This window comes from Ornithodoros turicata, unplaced genomic scaffold (assembly GCF_037126465.1).
Source record: "Ornithodoros turicata isolate Travis unplaced genomic scaffold, ASM3712646v1 ctg00000746.1, whole genome shotgun sequence".
Classification (NCBI taxonomy): domain Eukaryota; kingdom Metazoa; phylum Arthropoda; class Arachnida; order Ixodida; family Argasidae; genus Ornithodoros; species Ornithodoros turicata.
In genome coordinates, this window is record NW_026999400.1 from 1,359,603 (window position 1) to 1,378,174 (window position 18,572).

An 18,572-nucleotide genomic window follows, 5' to 3' on the forward strand; every position below is an offset into this window, starting at 1 on the left:
ACTTTGCCCAAAATCATTCTTTAACATTATTTATTCGTACCGCATATTTTCACAACGGTATCCATAGGCAACGCAGGAGGCTACACAGAAATTGAGGAATGTTCATGAAATCTGAACGATGTGCTACACGCTCCGACAAATCATCACTGCGCTGGTGATTTGAATTTCGGTTTTTGGTAGGGAGGCACACGTCCAATAAGAAGCGCTTTTGTATTTATCACATTGAAAACAAAACACCTAAAATCGTTCTAATATAGAAATGATTTTACGGCACACGGAGGCGTGCGAACCTTCGTTTCTTCGGTTCGTAATTTGAGCGTTTAAAAGGATAAGTGGCGAGCCAATTAGGGGTTCAAACACCCCCCGGAATTCAAACATTTGCTAGGGCGTTTGGAAGAGGGAAACGAGGGGGAAGTCCTCCTTCTCCATGTGAAGTCCCCTTAAAATTTCCCTAAAAAGATTTTTTTCTTGCTACGCCTCTGCAAAGGATAGTTTGCGCTGCAAGCATCAATTCATAGATCGTTGCTTCTATAGGTACTCCATTCCCTACCGTGCTTCACTTTTCGACGATTTGAGCGGTATAATTTATTACCGACATGGTAAATAATTAGAATCCATGCGGTTTGAAATTCCCTCGCGGAGAAACGTATGCATGACGTCAGTGTGACGACATTGTAACGACACGAGGGTGTTCCCTTTCACCTGGCCCCAACTGCGTGGATGATCTGCTTCGATCGCTCCTGCCGCGGAACCCCTCGCGTTCCGCCGCGGGAGATACGCGAGGGGGACGCGTGGTAGGGGGACGCTCACACGTGACCATCCTGGCGGAACGTCACGGGAACGCCAAGTGAGCTGATGAGGAGGTTCTCCTGCTTGCTCCTCCCGTGGGTGTGCGCCCGTTGATGGCTCTCACGACGTAACTCTCGACGTTGATTTCAAGCGAAAGCGTCCCAAGGAGAGTTGTTTGGAGTCGGTTGCTCCAACCAGAGACATTTATTTCAATGACGCCCGGAAGTTAAGTTTCCCTTTAAAGGAGCTAGGAAAGCACTTTAATCACTAGCATTTTTTTGAACCAAGTGGTTAATAAGCATATTAAAATGCACCATGCGAAGTAATACTATCAACAGGTGCATAAATATTGCAGAATTCGATTTTGAAAATCGCGACCGTGCGCAACGGTGGCAATACCCGGAACGAGCCGTCGAGCCGCTTGCGTCATTTTGACGTCAGAAAGGTGGAGCCCCTGATTGGTTTCGAAGAACGTCGTCTGCTATTTTTCACTCGGAATCCCGCTGCAACGGTGGGAGAAGTTTCTTTTGCTTTTTCTTTGGTTTACCAGATACAGTAAACGAAGACTGGTCTACAGACACTGTTCAAGGTTAGACCGTGAGATTGTAGAGGCCTCCTCATTGAACTCCCCGAGCGAAGTCAACCAAAAATCGGTCAACCTCTCCCCGCTTGACTTTGCTTTCTCTAAAGCGACCTTCCGGAGTAGGTGGATTATGAAAATAAACTTCAGGTGCCAGTTGAACGCTGTTCTGTCCGTGTCTGTGTTTTGTGTGCTGCTCGTTATCGTGGTGACTGTTTCTTGTTGCGTTGTTGGTGGCAATACGTATAAACACAGTGCGGCACTAAGCGCTGCTTCACTTCACGCCTCGAAATGATCGCTGCATGGCTATGACCACTAATTCCGTCCGCTATGTCATTATATCAATATACGCTATATCACTAATTCGCTAGATCACTAGTACCCGTCACTTTGACTAGCAACTTTGTTAGCCATTCAGTTAATTCCTTATTCAGCTGGAGGAGTGTTCTTGCCCATACGTTGTCAGATACAATCCAGTGAAATCTATCGCAATATGCCGTCGCCGGCACATCGTGGCATCAGGAGTTGAACATTCATTGCCTGAGTTACACACCAACATAGCCAAGCAGTGTCATAAGACCACCACAATTTATGGTCAACTTACCAACCATCGAGCTAAATGAGAATTGGCCGATGCAGACTACAAATGTGGACGACGCAGACACGCAAGTTTGAGTTCATCCGTGCTCGGCGCCATTTGTTTTGTCACCATATAGTGCATCAGTTTTATCCACCATATAGTGACCGACAACGCCGGTTAAGTTTGCGTCCGACGACATATCAGCGTGCACTAAAACAACACGTGACTAGCGTAAATTTTAGCTGACTATAAAATGCACATGTTGCGCGCGAAAAACTGCCAACGGCAAACTGTGACTAACCCACCCATAATATTGCAAGCATACAACTAACCAACCAACATGCCGCCCTGCTAAGCCAAATGGCTTCTAAGTGTGTCTTTCGTTCGCTAAGGCGACTTGAACACAAATAGAAAATTCCTGAATTTGAGTGGTTAAATAGTGATGTTACGTTCTTAATCGCGGCATAACATCTTACGAAGCAGCATTTCCCCTTTTCCTTGTTTCCAGAACATGAATTTCGAGAACGGGGGTTTCACGACCATGAATATCGAGGTCCTCCCTTATTCATCCCTTGACAGAGAGAAAGCTGGGTGAAAGAAAACGGAAAGAAAGAAAAGAAAACCAGTCAGCACTGACCCGGATAGAAGCGCGGTCGCCGCTTTCAACTTTTATTACGTCACCAATGACGTTTTTTTCTTTCTCCTCCTCGTTTGACCCGGAGGAGCGAGTCGAGTGGGAACACGCGCGGCGATGTTCAAATGTCTTTTTTTCTACGAAAAACATCGCGCACAGAGAAAATTTTCGTGTTAATCATCAAGTTAAGTTACCTGCTTCCACCACGCGTTCGGAACGGAAAATTTTTGAGATGGCTTTCAGAGCTCCTTTAAAGGAGCGGAGGACCGACGTGCAAGGGTCCAACACATGTTATAGCGTGCTCACCTAAGAGTGTAGACGACCGTGCCATTGGGATAAAGGCGTAGGCTCATGTGTATGGGCGTGAGGGGTGTCTTGAATTCCCCGTGCTTGAGGAAGTAGATATCGGGCTTCCAAACTTTGTCCTGGTGTAAGAGGCCGTTGAGATGGCCCTTCCGGCTGTCGTCGTCCATGAACCGAAGACGCCCGTCCTCCCAGCGCTGATGCAGCAGGAATTCAATCTCGTATTTCTGCGATGGAAAAACGAATGTCACGAAAATTACATGTTTCGCCATTACGTCTTACAAATGTTGCACGAAGGTCTGTAACTTACCAAGCTAGATTCGTCGGGCGACGATAACGTTAATAATAGTACGCTGACGTTCACTTGTGTTTGCTCTAGAAGATAAAACCATTATTCGCTACGTATGACATATATTACATAATAAATCTATTGGTCATAGCAATGGCAAGTACTGCAAAGGTCACCCAACTGAGTACGACACCATAGGATTCACAGGCATCGCACAATCTGCATATTCCGAAATATCTTGCTCCGTCCCCTCTATTCCCCAGACCCCGTTTTCAGTCAGTGTAGATTGGGGGTTTTCAACCGGTGGGGAATTCCCACCCTGGGAGAATTTCGGAATGTCTGCCCGTTCGCGTACTCCGCGTAATATATCATTCACAGGACACCTCCCTCGCCGAGAACACCTCGACGGTATGTCATGATCACTACTAGGTGCGCACGCTACTGGAAGGGCTATCTAGCGGTTAGGTCTCTCGCCACAAACACTACCCAGCTTTGGGTCTACAGAAGGATAGTAAAATGGGCTTTTAATGGCGTGTGCTTATGCACTCGGAAGAGTGGACCCGGAATAAACAGGTTGCATTCGCCTATGCCTAGATAAAAACTGTCGCTGCGTCACTTTTTCTGCTTCAGAATCCTCGAAGGTAACGATCTATTACGCAATATAAACCAACTGTGTAACTGAACAGGTCCAGTTACCACTTGTCATTTGTCACCTTGTCGTTGCCCAGTTACCCTTGTCGTTATACTCTTCCACTGTACTGGTCGGCAGACCCACAGCCTCGCGAGACAACTTTTGCTTAGTACACAGGGGAAAACAATAATAAAAATAGTAGTACCTAAATATTTTAATTAATATTTTCGTGGATTCGTAATGCTGCCTCTGTGTTTGCCTTGATGCCCTTCGTTCGTTCTTTCAATGAAGGTCAGAGAAGCATAATAAAAAAAGTAACACAGAAAAGCTGTGTGTATACATCGTCACAACTTATAACAGCAATAGAAAAAGAGGCAACACGCGTTGGTTAGGGATATCAGTAGGGGTACCTCGCTGTGCGGGTGTGTGTTTCGTTTGGTTGTGTAGTCCTAATCGATGTAGGAATTTAGTGAAATCTGGGAATTTTGGGAAATAATTGGGTATTTAGTGGAATGAACTTCTATATATTACTTCTATCGAAGTGTTAAGGTTCTCAGCATGAGTGTTACATGTATAACTTTACACAAGAAAGGCCACGGCGCAAGTAAAGTCTCCCCTAAGAAATCCGAATATCGGCGTATCCGAGTTAAAAAGTTCAATGGATGTCCTCTTGGACTTCCAGGTTGGAAAATCCCAGAAGATACAGAAATGATGTGGGCGCACACGTTCCTGGTCCATATTATGATCCAGTCTCATTGAAAAAATAAGGAGTAATGTTATTTCTTTTGTGAACTGGATGCATTGCCGTAACTGTTAGTCCTTTCCGGGACTAAATGCAGGGAGTTTAGGAGCTACATGCATTGTTGAGGAGTAAATATCAGTGTCAAGGAACTAGGACGCAACCTAGGGGACGATAGAAACTGCCATTGCTACCCCATTTACTGATCTTTTTGTCAGAGTGAATAAGTATTCATTAGCACATTCTCATTCAGATTTAAATTTCATGATCGAAACTTAGGGTGCGCAAAAAAATCAACACGCGAAAATTTGTAATTTTTCTGTTGGACCGAGCAACGAGGTGGCAACGTAACGTATCCTTTTGGCACAACCACAATAGATGCTGACGATGAGATAGGGTGTTTCACCGCGGCGATGCGATACACTACCCCACTGCACGTGGAGAAGATGATGAGGGAAGGATGAAAACACGAGAACAAACTACAGCGTCTGGAGCAATCTAGTGGACGACAGGAAGCCCATGAACACGTGAAGAACCTCACGATGGAGCAGAGGATCGTCATAGGGGCCAATGGGAGCAACTAAGTTGAGTGGTCTCTTGCTGATACGAGCAAGCTCATCACACAGTATCCGCCCTTGCGGGCCGTAGAGCGCACATTCCATAAGAATGTGCTGGGAGTTCGCCACGACACCGCAGGTGGAGCAGAGGCTTGTGTCACAGCGTCTGACCATACATTTGAATTGTGGGGTGAAAGCCGCCGCATTGAGGCGGAGTCTACGCAGGAGGGAGGTAAAATGGCGTAATAAACGGGCAGGGAAAGAAAACGACAAATTTGGGTCTACCGAATACATGAGAGATTGATTCGTGATGTCCCGGCGCCATTGCTGCAGAGCCAGGGGCTGAAACCACGCAGTTAGTAGGGTCCTCCTGTCACCACTCGACAGTACAATGGGCACTGCTGTCGGGGTCTCATGGGTAGCCGCTGTTGCTCCGTCAGCCTCCTCATTGCCTGTTAAACCGCAGTGACCAGGAATCCACTGCAGGGATATATGATAACCCCCACCATGGAGGCGCTGAACTTGGTGTAGAATGTCTACTACGATGGTGGTGGTGGGGGGGGGGGGGTTAACGGCCCACGAAGCCCCATGGTTGCTACGCATTGCACAGCAGCCCTTGAATCGGTGTAGACCACCCAGACACGCGGAGGAGCTTGGGATACCTGGCGCAGAAAGGGCAGGATGGCATACAGCTCCGCCGATGTTGATGACGTACGATGTGAGAGACGACATCCACGTGAAACTGCATCAAATGGGACAATAAAAGCACACGACGAACACTCCCGTTTTGTAGATCAATCAGTGAAGACGGCAGTGTGGTCAGGATACCTAAGGTGCATCATGTCCGCTGCCAACTGTTGAAGAACTAAAGCTGGCACTTGATGCTTTGGAACCTTGAGGGCAGGGACAGATAGGGAGAGTGATGGCAGCGGAAGCGACCACGGAGGGGCCGTGGGAACTGTTGGGTGGATTACTAACGAAGGGAGATGGGGCCTGACATTCATGAGAGACTTGAAGACAGCACCTTGCTTTCGCCGATAGATTTTTGCTAGAAGGGGATGATGACGGTGGTGTGTTCTGAGGCGCATGTAATGGCGGATGGTTTCCGTCTGCCGTAGGATTTCTATCGGTAACTCACGGGCTTCGGCTATCACCATCAGCGTTTCCGTGGTCTCGGAACACCACGACAAATCCTCAGGCTCCGCGCAAGGGTGCACCGAAATCGCTGTTCTGGAGTCTGGGAGACGCCATGCAGGAGAGGGAGCCTGTACACAAATATGCCACGAACTAAAGCGTGGTGGAGGGCCAGAAGGGACTTCTCATCCATTCTCCACTTAGCTCCGGCAAGGTGGCCGGTGACAGATATCCACCGATGGGCCTTCGTGTCCAAGTAGTCGACCTGCTTCTTTTTCCTTTTGGCACATTTGCAGTGTACCTGAACTCTAAACCGCGCAATAATCAATGAGTGCGTTTCGGAAAAAAAAAAAAAGAAAGAAAAGAAACTATTCCTTCACAGTTTTCCAGGCATGAGGTCATTATGTTACGGGGAAATGTCACTTGAACACGACAGACATTTACACAGATACATGAAATACTGCAGCACTGCTTTGTTGAATCCGGCAAACACGTAATTAATGGCTCACTATTCTGGAATGGAAAGTCGTCTTAATGGTTTGAACCGTAGAAGAATGTAAATTGATCTGTCCCTGTGCACGTCATGAAAGCACGTGGAAGGAATCAAGTGAGAGATAAAGGGAAAGAAGGAAGGACACGGCAACGATATACATAAAAAAATTATTTGCTACGGTTAAGTAAAAACGCACGTTTCTTTCATCTATCCCGCCAATTTACACCTTATGAAAGGGAATCATGCGAGTTAATGAGAAAATATTCCTTTAAAAGTGTACTTAAAGCAAGAAGGAAGAGGGGCTCCCGCAGAATTGAAGCTGCAAAAATTTTCAGCGCAATCGCGCGTAAATATGCGGGGTCATTTTTTGTGTTTTGCGCTAGCTCTCGTTCTTGTCTCTAACGATCCTGAGAGAACAAAAGCATCGTAGATGCGAAGCGACTGACGTTTTCAGGCTTCAAGATGAAGAACATGTCTTTGTGGATGATGAGCCTTCTTCCAAAGGAAGCCGCGATACTTTGAATGTGAAGGTTCTTACTAAATCGTTTCTTGCTTGTCGACCCTTCTAAGGTTTTAAGAGGGATGATTAATTGTTGTTATAAACTACGATTCTAAGGGTATGAAAGTATAGGAAGTATATAAAGGTGGGAAGAGGGATATTACGTTTGCGTGCTACGGGAGCCGTGCCATTGTTTCTTAAAGATCCATGCATCGGAATTCGTGTCAGTAAGAACAGCAATGATAACAATCTACGAATGGCATATACTGAGCTCGAAGCGAAATGATAGAGAATGCCTCACGCGGTGATTACTTTATTTATTTGTACATGTTTACAGACCGCCGTCTGGGAAAGCATATTGACCACAAAGAATTAATAAAACAAACAAACAAAGAAAACTCTATCGTTATGACGTGATGACTCCCCCTATAGGACGACGCAGGACAAAAACGTTGGCAGAACAAAAACAAAAAAGAACGTGAAAATGCCTTATTTTCTTGCAACGTGTCAAATATTTGTAAATGTAAACTCTGATAAGTAAAATTCAATATCACTTAATAGCGGGTATTCGACAACACAACGGCATTGTTCTGCGTAAATTCCAGCGCAAGAAATTTTCCGAGGAGTATCCCACAGGTTTATGTCTCACTTCTCGGAAGCACATGATAAGAAGCGTGAGGAATGTAGTACGCGGTTACACATGCATCAACCTAGACCAAAGACGATACACTGTAAAGCACATGAATTATGTATTATAAAGAACGAAATACGTGAAAATGCTGAAATATTCGAAGGTATCGTTTGGCGTTATTCACATGCCGTCGTCAAAATTACCATCGCTTGTGTTGTCACGGTTTGAATTACATTACGATTGTCCAAAATGTCTTACAGAGTGTTGCGCTTTGCACTGCAGGCAAATTATCCGGTCACCTAAAATACAAAACTTACGTGAATGTAATATATCGCACAGTACCGTACTGTGTAGGGTGTATACAAGGGTACTGTGACAGAGGTAAAATGTAACTCTCAGAGGAACCAAAACGCCGTAGACGTCTTGCAGCAGTCTATGGTAAATATAGAATAAGCACAACCCCGCATGAGGCCATATAACCATCGATCGGGTTGCGCAACAACCCGCACAGATTGGAACGATTCACTCCAAAGGCATGTGATTTTCCTGAAGGGTGATACATACAAACAAGCGATACGCGGAGGAAGAACATGAGAGCAGCATTCTTCTTTCCTACTAGATGTGTATTCAGACAGTGACGTGGGCAAATGTATCCAGAGTGAAGGATGCAAAGGCCTATTTAACACCGGTGGGATTTAGAGGCTGATGCATGACAATTAAAGAATGGCAGTAGATGAACAAATTTAATCGAAGCATGCAACTGGGCGTTGTGAGGCCTTAAGTCGTTCTTCTGTTCTTTTTTCTCCCTCAAACGCTACTACGTTACCTAATGCGCAGGGTTACCAAAGGTAACGTACGTCCCTTCCGCTCAGTACAAAATGCAACAGGCACGGCAGACTCCGAAACGTTCATCAACGACGTATACATATATATGGAGTGCTTAAAAGCCGTATAAAGAATTGGAATTGGAAATGAAAGGAAAATATGGAGATGTTAGCCCCAACCCAGTCAGTACTGGCTACCCCAAAACGCGTTTGTGAGTGGAAAACTAGAGCCAGAAAAAATAGAAAAACAAACAGGAAAGAGGTAGCTTCCAGATTGATTTAGCAAATTATAGAAAATGCAAAACAGCTATTTTTCATACACATTCAATACCGTATTCTGCGATTTTCTTGTGCTGTCGGGACATCACTGACGCATTGGAGTTAGGTATTAGATTTATGTATTAAATGAATACGCAAAATTTACGTATAAATTTTACGACTATGACGTAAATAAGTTATGGCCTATTTATTAAAGGTGGATGAATATCCGGATTGAAAAACGCACAAAAATAAATATTGTAACAAGGTTTCTACTATTATGAAATTATGCGTATTCGCACGCAAACTGAGCGCAGCAGGCGGGATAGGACACTGGCAATGTTAAGGTTTTTTTTCTCTTGATTTTCGTAATTTGTTCACAAGGAACTGGACCAAGCAACACATTGTATGTAAAGGTTTTGCACATAACACGCACAGTTTCCCAAACACTATCTTTATTTATTTTATCTCCATTCTTGAGTGACCCTGTATGTCGTTCACAATACTATAAGACGGTCTCACTTGGACCCTAGCCTAAAGGGGCACATGGGCTTATACGCAGAGTCACATTATAGTAGCACATGTAGAACAGGTACGACAAGCTATTAGAGTGTTGCTCAAATTGGTTTGCTTACCTTCAGGCCTATGTCTGAAGTCGTAACGAACAGGGTCTAATAAGTAGTCTAAAATTTGCTTGTCGGTGTAATTGTGGAATCTGGAAGAAATATGCATACATACAAAACATATATACGAGACAGACATACATTTCTGCGGGAAACATAACACTTCCGGGCATCCTCCTCACATCACGTATTGTAAGCATTGGGGTCTTCTGCACTCATTACCCTAGCTACAAGTTGGTTGTGTCGTGGTTGCAACGAACGACAGTCTAGGAAATGAAATGGGCCCTAATTATGACGTCACTAAGAGAACGGACATACCAGAGGTGAGGTACGACAAAGCAAAGAGCAAGCAGGGGAATCCCCTTGATAAGCATACGATGATGATACTTTGGGGTGTTTATGTATGTGGGTATGTGTATGAAATGATTTGTGAAACATGATAAAAGCGATTTATGAAATCCAGTACAGGGGACAACAAAAAGGAACGAATACAACAGATAACTGACTGACAAACCAAAGGGTTTAATTAACAAAAGCACACACATAAATACACGACACACGTGTTCATTCCTTCTTTTGTTGTCTCCTGCACTGTTTCTTTTTTATTGTTTTTTATCGTCTCTATCATGGATTACCAAATGACCCGGTCTTTGTCCCTTCCCAAGCAGCACATGTACCGAAAGTCGAGTGCAATAGGGGTGGACGGTATGTGTCTTATCAATGTTCTTTAGCTTCAGGAGTCTGTTCAAGGCCTTCCACCTACCCGTCCACCCCTATTGCACCCGACTTTCAGTGCATTGTGCTGCTTGGGTTTTTAACGTATTGTGAAACTTATTGTTTGTCCTTCTGTACTGTAAGTATTTCCTATCTACCTGTTATTGAAATATTGTTCTTGTTGGCTGGAAAGTTTGTAGCCTGTATCATCTTATTGCTGTATTGTACACTTAACGACTTTGGAAAATGATGGTATGCTATGCATGCTACACCCCCTACTCTAATGCATACGCATTGTAGGGTATTCGAATTAGGGTAAAAGAAAAAAAAAACATACCTTATCATGTGCGATTCGTGTGCTTCGGCCAGTTGTTTGAGGAGTGACACATAGAGGCCCAGGAGTAGCGTGCTGTACCACATCTTCAACTCCTACACGAGAAAAAAAAAACAAAAAATAACTTACTGGCAGATAGATAAAGGCATGCCTAAAGAGAGAGAGAGAGAGAGAGGAAGAAAAAAAAAAACAGGCGATGAAGTCGCATATCTGAACAGGTAAAAGAATCTGCTCTGGAACCCGGCGTGCTATAACAAAATACTAATCCATTCTTGGAGACCTTGCGTCCGTGTACCTAGGAAAGCGCACCAGGGTGCAAAGCACGGGTTGTGCATGCCAACGCCCAGCACCTTCTGTACGTTGAATGGCCGCCTGAGTAGCCTACCCATAGCCTTCCTTTTAAAGTCATCTTCTCAAATCCATCTCATCATTCGTTCACCGTTTGTTAGTCATCTTTTGTCTGTGTCATCTTTGTCCTTAATCTATCTCATCCTTCTTTCATCGTTTGTTAGTTCATTTAGTTAGTTCGTTAGTTAGTTCAGTTAGCGGAATAGCAAGCCGGCGTCCCGTATGGCTGGCCTTTCCCCCGTTTTTTTGTGTGTTTTTCCCCTTTGGTCTAATAAATATATTGCCCCCCCCCCCCCCCCCAATCCCCATAGGTGCTCCGCGTGCTCTGATGTGTGACAAGTCAGAGAATTGAGTGTACCGACCACTTGTAACTTGTATTGGACAAAACATTTTTATCGTCTGCTTTTTGTCGATATTACTGCCTCCAGACAGATACGTCATGGCATGCTTGCCATCCATCCATCCATCCACTCATAGTAAATTCGCTATCGCTCTATTTCTAAAAGTTCGTTGGTACCGTTCTGAAATACATAATGAAAGTATACCGTAAATAATTGGCGTTTCACCAAGATTGTTCGAATAGAAACCTGTACGACCTGGATAATTATAGATCGCCTACACGGTGACTGCATACGAAGTATAAGCATGCGAAAAGCAGTATCAAAACGAAGCCTTGCATGTGTCGTTTATCTCGTGTCAGTCGAAAATAAGCGAAGAACCCAACCAGGGACATGGTTATAACTAGAACAGTTAATTTATTCCTTCGAAAGAAAAAACACAACATCATGAGAAGAACAATAGAGCTGAGTCTCGTTTAATGCCCTCATTGCAATTGCTGTAATGCGCAGACGAGGCACAGAACATGTTGGCACACGTTCAACCCTATAAATGGAAACGTGGACATAAAAATCGAATAATGGGCAATCCGGTGCCATTCACGTGGGCAGCTTACATTCTCGTTGTCTGTAGACGCAGAACATAAATTAAAATTAATGTCGGGATGGGACATTCTGGATGTTACAACGTCGTGCGCAGGATTTATTGTGGCCAGAAATAAACTTTGGTCTTTTACTGGAGCTGTGGCTCGTACAGAGGGAGTCTGGGTTTGTCCACTCCATCGGGTAATGATATTGCCTTTCCTATGGTTTCACCGTCTAATACGTTGATGACAGCTATGCGCAACTGGGTCAATATGCCCCACACAAGGCAGCGCCATACAAGGGGCTCTTTGTTTGCAGATAGTACGGCTGGCGGATAAGCCACGTCATGATTTAACGTAATTAGATTTGAAATCGAGATTCGTAACCGTCGTCGAACCTTAAATATTTTCCCAGGTAGGCAAAATTATTCCACGGGATGACCACCGAGATGTCGCGCATGATAGTTGTTTTCACGACGACTGATGAGCAACATGGTCACTCATCACCAACAGACGGTTTTGGTTAGAAACATTGATATGTTGGATCTCATGACGTCCTGATCTCAGTTGTCTCGCGACGTAAACCCCCAATTATTGTTATCATTACGTCCTCCTAAAGGCTGTCCTTTAAAGGCACTGTAAACTGAGGTACAACCACTATGTTCTTATGCACCATCACGTAGAATTAGCCATTGTGATGACACAGAAAGCATAAGCTGTTAGTTTTTTATACTCCCATCACATTAAATAATTTTTAATATAGATATTTTATAATAATATGGATTTTTTTATAAAGATAACGCCGATCACAGCGCCCATAGACGTCCGTTGAGAGAAGCACAGGGAAGCCACCCCGGAATGGCGGACACGTCTCACGTGCCACTCAAGTGCTGCATGATAGACTTGAGGCGAAATATTGATAACTATTGAACCTTTTTGAAGAATGACGACAGTTCTTCAGTTGTTTGGTATAAATAATTGTAGCCCGCGGTAACGTGTGCGCCATCTGTTTAAGTCTCCCATTTGCATCGTCTGCTCCCGACAGCCATCAGCCATTGTTTGTATCCGGTATGATAGGCATGACCAGAAAGTGAAAGTCGCGTTCTTGTCGCTGTTATGTGCAGAAACTTCACTTCCAGCCGATTCGCAAGGACTGCCTTGTCAATGCTGTAATGTTCACCAATCATGCATCGTGCGGGACTTGAATTGTCTTCGCGCATTATGGCCGAAGTTGCTAACGCGCCACAAAAATACCAATCAGCAGCAGCAGCAGCAACGGGGCTTGAACAAGGCCCTTTTGGTGTTGAGGGCAAATACCATACCACAAGTCTATATGCAGGGCTCCGCCAAGCACTACAGTTATAACAAACCACTATGCGAATAAGGTGCCCGTGTGGGGATTGGAGACAACCGAACCGCTCAAGACTGACGACGACATCAGCAATAGAACGTTAGGTTTAACACGAACCTTGGTAAACGAACACAAGGCTGAAACCGAAGCCTGACTCAATACGTATTTTCTTTTCGTTCCGCCACACAAGTGACGTCATCAGAATAGCGACGACGACCAAATAAACTGCGAAAACGCTGCACGTGCGCCATGGTCGTGACCTCACCCGTTACCCGTATAGTAATAGAGCTTTGGGGGATGAGGATATCAGTAACATGTTAGCAAAACAATACAGGGTTTCGATGTGACATTTCCAACTGTCGCCGACATTTAAACAATTGTCGCCGCTCTACACACGCAAAAACAAATGAATATTTAACACTGGGTCACGTACGCTCATATAATAAACGCGATTCAATGTACGAAGATCGACAGCGAACATTCTGACCGTAAAAGTATTCCCACATCTGGCCCACATTCACCCAAGTCTGAAAAAGAGCCATGCCAGCAAGGCGGCTTCAATAATCTCCTTTTCACCGAAGCAAGCAGCGTCGGCTTTTGCTACACGTCGTCTCGTAGTAAGTGTGTCGCCCCATTAGGGTACCTCATAAAATGTCCCGGATGCACCGTAAAACCGGAGAGGTGACGCTTTGGCAAATGGCTTTCGTGCCAAGAAAACGCTGTATCGGAACGAGACTCCCGAACTTAAATTAATGTCGGGAAAACTGCAGACGAGCACGCTATTGCATTCTTAAACGCAGAAAACGAGGTAAGTGGGAGGTAGCAGGAGGTTTCCCTGCAGACAACGAAGGAGATGGTAATTCGGTCGCCTGCTTCAATAATCGTTGAAAAGTTGAATACGCATTTGAGTAAAGTCTCTCGAGTTTGAGAAAACGATCCTGAGGCCCTGTTCCGAGCGAAGGACGAGCGCTACCAATATTATCAAGAGAGAAGCGTCAGTCGGGGATGGATCCCGTGAGGATACGGGTCCCTTTTGGTACTTCCTTGTCGCTTCTAACGAACGTGCGTTCACGTGCATTCACTTGCTTCACATCATGATCGCACGCCTGATCGTTGCCACCTAGATCAAGAAATTCCTCGTCCTCCCTCGCTACGTATAGACACGTAGAGTCGGGATGTCGTCTGCTCTTCAGCTAACCGTCGCAGACGATTTCAAGCACATGACTTCATTGGGTGCGTTAAGTAAGGGCACCTGTTTTGGCGCACGCAAATCGGGGGCATGACACACCCGGAGCGACCACTAAACAGCGAAAAGCAACTTTGGGGCGCTACACTACTCACTCGCTGATGCCGCTTCCCGTTGTCTAATCATGCAGTGCACAGAGGGAGGACTCGTTGACTTAGTTTGAACCTGTAGCGACGTTGCAAGAGACGACGGTGGTTGTGAAGACATTTCTTTGTAACAGCGAACCAAATGGAAAAGATAGGAATTTGTAACAGACTCCACATGCGCTGTTTACTGTGAAGCTGACTACATGGCGTGGCACTGCATTTCGCGCGAGTAACCGCCGATATCCGTGTGGAAACTGTCCAGTAAAGAGAAGGCATGATGACAGTTATTAAGATATTACAGTTTACTGAAATCGGAGCAACATCATGAAAAATCTCTAGCGCCCGGGCGCTTGCCGTCTGCTTTCATGCACTCATTTGAAACGGGAGCTCCAAAAGCGGCACGAAGTCTCACACTCTCGGGCGCGCGAGGGACGCCTACTGAACGCACCCATTGGCTACCAGTGGCTTCCCATGCGGCTGATGGCGGCCGGTCTCCATAGCTACGGCCGCGGAAAGCACAGTCGTGATTGGTGGACTCTCAAAGACTATGTCGCTTCGCATATGCTGCGGTGCGGAAGAAATACCTTGGCCATTGCGGGAACTGTACGGTGGATGATGTCCTACATCCCAGAGGCTCTTTCACGGAAAGACACTACAAAATTCGCAGCCTGGTCTGCTTTCTCGAAGAATCTGGCCTCGCTCAAAGGCTATGAGCACTGCTCGGACTTCTCGCCAACTCTGTAGTGACTGCCCTAGATCTTAACTTTCGGCCGTCATCATTCCTTCATCTGTTATCACACCATCTCATCTTATCCTGGCTACAGTCGTGACGCAGCCCACATACGTGAGGCCAACAACGGCAAGCCGGTTTTCGTCACCACCACCACCACCACCTCCATTATATGCGATCAGGCTTTGTGTATTCTAGGAGGTGCTGGCCTGATGCACACTGAGACGTCTGGGAACGAGACGCGGGCAGCTTCTTCAGCTAATTGCTGAAGAAGAGACACACGTAGAAACAATTTGATTTGAAAGAGGACGCGCCACACTGTTCTGCGTGTTGACCACAGACAGAAGACACAACAAGTGATTGGGGGTAGTCTTACACGTAAGGGGAGTCAATCTATAGTATTTGTGCGGCGACATGCTGGACGTGCAGCAGGACCGCGAATAATTTCGAAACACTGGATTCTTTTATGTGCGCGGGAAAAAGCCGTGCGCAAAATAGCTTACAGCCATCTCGATAGCCTTCTCTCCATTGACTACCAGCGGGAGCGTGCGATATTGCAGCACGAACTGCATGCGATCGATCATCGCCCCTTTACCATAGGCAAGGTGCTGGGCCCATGGTCCAGTCCAGCTCATACACGCCAAGGTCTGCGTCACCTCTGGGACTTCTTGTCATCAACAGGCCTCTCCACCCTGCTTTGATTACCCGGACCCCTTATCATAACCATCATCATCTCTCATCACGTACAAGTGGCACTGGGGCAGCGCCCAGCCTGCTGGCCGGCATCAGCCCCATCTCATCATCGTATCTCTATTTGTGTGTGTCTCCATTAAACGACAAGGCCGAGGCCGTCGTTTCTGTAAACGACACCCTCGTTGACCGGCGACGCGGTAAGAGTGCAGGGAATACCTAACAGCCATCGCTAGCGACACCTGTGGGAACAGGGCCCAGGTGTTGCAGGAAATTCTCCAATGGTTCTAGCCTTAGTAACGTCTTAGGCTTGTCTTCGCGGCAGGAGTTTTTCATCAAGTCCTCTTTCTATCAAGTGTCCCTATCACATCGTGAGAAACACTTCGGGGGCTGCAGGTATAGCTGGCCATGCACCACTAAAGTTCGTCGTGTATAGTCGTTGACAACTGGTAGAGTGAAGATCAAGATGAGTTGAGGTAGTGGGTGTGGAACGTTTAAGGCGGACTCACTTTTTAAGAAGTCTACGGGGAATGTTTGTTCTCAGGGTTCTCGTAAACCTCGCTAGATTTACACACGAAACAGGTGTAGGCGTGTTCCCCCGTGTTCATCTAGGGAATTACACATTTTGGAAGGCCTGACGCAATCCATTGATTTTTGGCGAATTAAGGTTCGTCAAATTATCAATACATGGGAGTCTATGGGACATGCAGCAAAATCGCTTCTCTCAGCCCAGCCCGCCCGCTATATTTGGGCCAGAATGATATCATTCCCTACGGTAACGGTCGGGGAATTGATTGCAATCAACAAATTTGACAAGCTTACTGCAGTTTTCCAGATCCCTGCGAATGAAAATAATGGCTTTGTCGTTTGCTATCGTGTTCTGCACGCTGGCATCGATTACATTACTTCCTTAAATCGCGGGAGGAAATTAAAGGGAAGAAAACAATTTTGCGAAGGTGCGGCCAGCTCTCTCCGGAAGCGAACGTTAACTAGACCGCATGAGTCCGTCCAATTTCTGAATAATTGGGAACTGAATGGCACGGGCTCTGAGGGTGAAGTATCTGATGATAATGACAGATAGCGATAATGACAGAGCTTCAGCGCGTGGTTCCATATATTATACTTGCTAACTCTGTCGTATATGTCCTGCCGCTCTTCAATATCGTCGGCGACGGCCGATTCCAGAAAAGATGAGTGGGTCTCACTGCCTTCTGGCTGGACCCTGACGCGGACCGTGTCATACGATGGAAGAGGCATTTTCAGTCGTCGTCCGGGTCTCAAATCCAGTGCAGATGGAGACCGTTAAGAAGGCTGCTAAGAAGGGTCGTACCTCCACCAATATGCGAGGATTAAGATGGGCTCAAGTAGTGAGGCTGGAACGTTCAATGGAGTAAATCGTATTCCAAGCTAGATGGCACGGGCTCTGAGTATGAAGTGTCTGATGATTATGACAGGAGTACCTTTTTCCTTTCAATAATATCAACTCTGCTGTCTCTTACTTTCTATGTACATTTACGAGTCTTGTTGTTTTGGTGTAGTGTATTGGGGTAGTTACATACCGAGCTATCTGCATGCCGACTTGACGACATGTTGCTCTTGGAAAGTGAGTGCCTTTGGTACTCTTCATTGCGAACCCTGCGGCCATATGCCTTAAAGGAGCGCTGAAGTGATATCTAGGGTTGCTCGAAACCCTGCATAATTACTCTATTAGGCGCTACAGAATACTTTCGCAGAACGTTGTCTCATCACTTTACAAAATTCACTTGAAAAAATTGCCTTGAAATATCAGCCTTATGTGGAGAGCTATGACATTGAAGGCGCGGCCCGAGCAGCTGCCGTGACAGTACCGAGTAGAGTGCGACGTAAGAGTCTTGGGCGAGCCACACGATTGGCACTCCCCGCGTTACGAATAGACGTCCACCTGATTCATTCTCTTACTGACACTGTGAAAGGTCTGGGAAGTTTCTCGAGCGCGCGCACGGAGCGAAAAACTTACGCGCGTGCTCTTGATCAGCTACGATCGTGGTTTTTTCGCAAGACCGTTATTGTTATTCTTCTGGTACCCTTATGAGACGTCTGTGCAGTGAGCACTGGCGAAGAAGTGTCCCTTCTACGTCATTCCTGCGCAAGGTGGACCCAGATCTCCGTTTCTATATGCCGTCAGCGCTTCCTCGACCCATCACGTCGCTCATCTACAGGCTCCGCCACAACGTGCCGTACAGTAGCCGACTATTGCTCGGCAAGGTTTCGTTCCCCAACTGCGGTCTGTGTGACTGCAAGAGGTACAGTGCACACCGTTGTACCCTTGTGTCATCGCTGGTCTGCCTGGATAATCGTCCATACTCCACCGAAAAGGTTCTTGCCCGGAATCAGATCATACCTGCCATACGCGCCCTTGTGCAATTCCTCGTCTCGACGTACCTCTTTGACACACTGTGACGCTCTCTGTTTTCTGTGCATTGAGATTATCGCACGTTAACTCTCCTGCACTGTTGCCTTTGGTGCCAATTTTTGTGGCGATGTTTTCCTCTATTCAGGTTCAAAGCGTATAGATTTGTGTAGTTTACCTTTCTTCTTTTCTGAATAACGC

The 18,572-nt window shown here is 45.9% G+C and overlaps 1 protein-coding gene across 4 annotated transcripts in view; it reads right to left on the minus strand.

Annotated features, from left to right (window-relative positions):
* LOC135374808 (uncharacterized) overlaps positions 1–18,572 on the minus strand; it is a 390,710-nt gene that overhangs the window by 89,242 nt on the left and 282,896 nt on the right. For all 4 annotated transcript variants that reach the window (XM_064607733.1, XM_064607734.1, XM_064607735.1 and 1 more), the window contains 4 exons: positions 10,616–10,707; positions 9,577–9,656; positions 3,197–3,261; positions 2,890–3,113 (listed from right to left, as the gene is read on the minus strand). In XM_064607733.1, coding sequence (XP_064463803.1) covers positions 2,890–3,113; positions 3,197–3,261; positions 9,577–9,656; positions 10,616–10,698 — 452 coding nt within the window. In that variant the 5' untranslated portion in view covers positions 10,699–10,707. The remainder of the gene's footprint in view (positions 1–2,889; positions 3,114–3,196; positions 3,262–9,576; positions 9,657–10,615; positions 10,708–18,572) is intronic.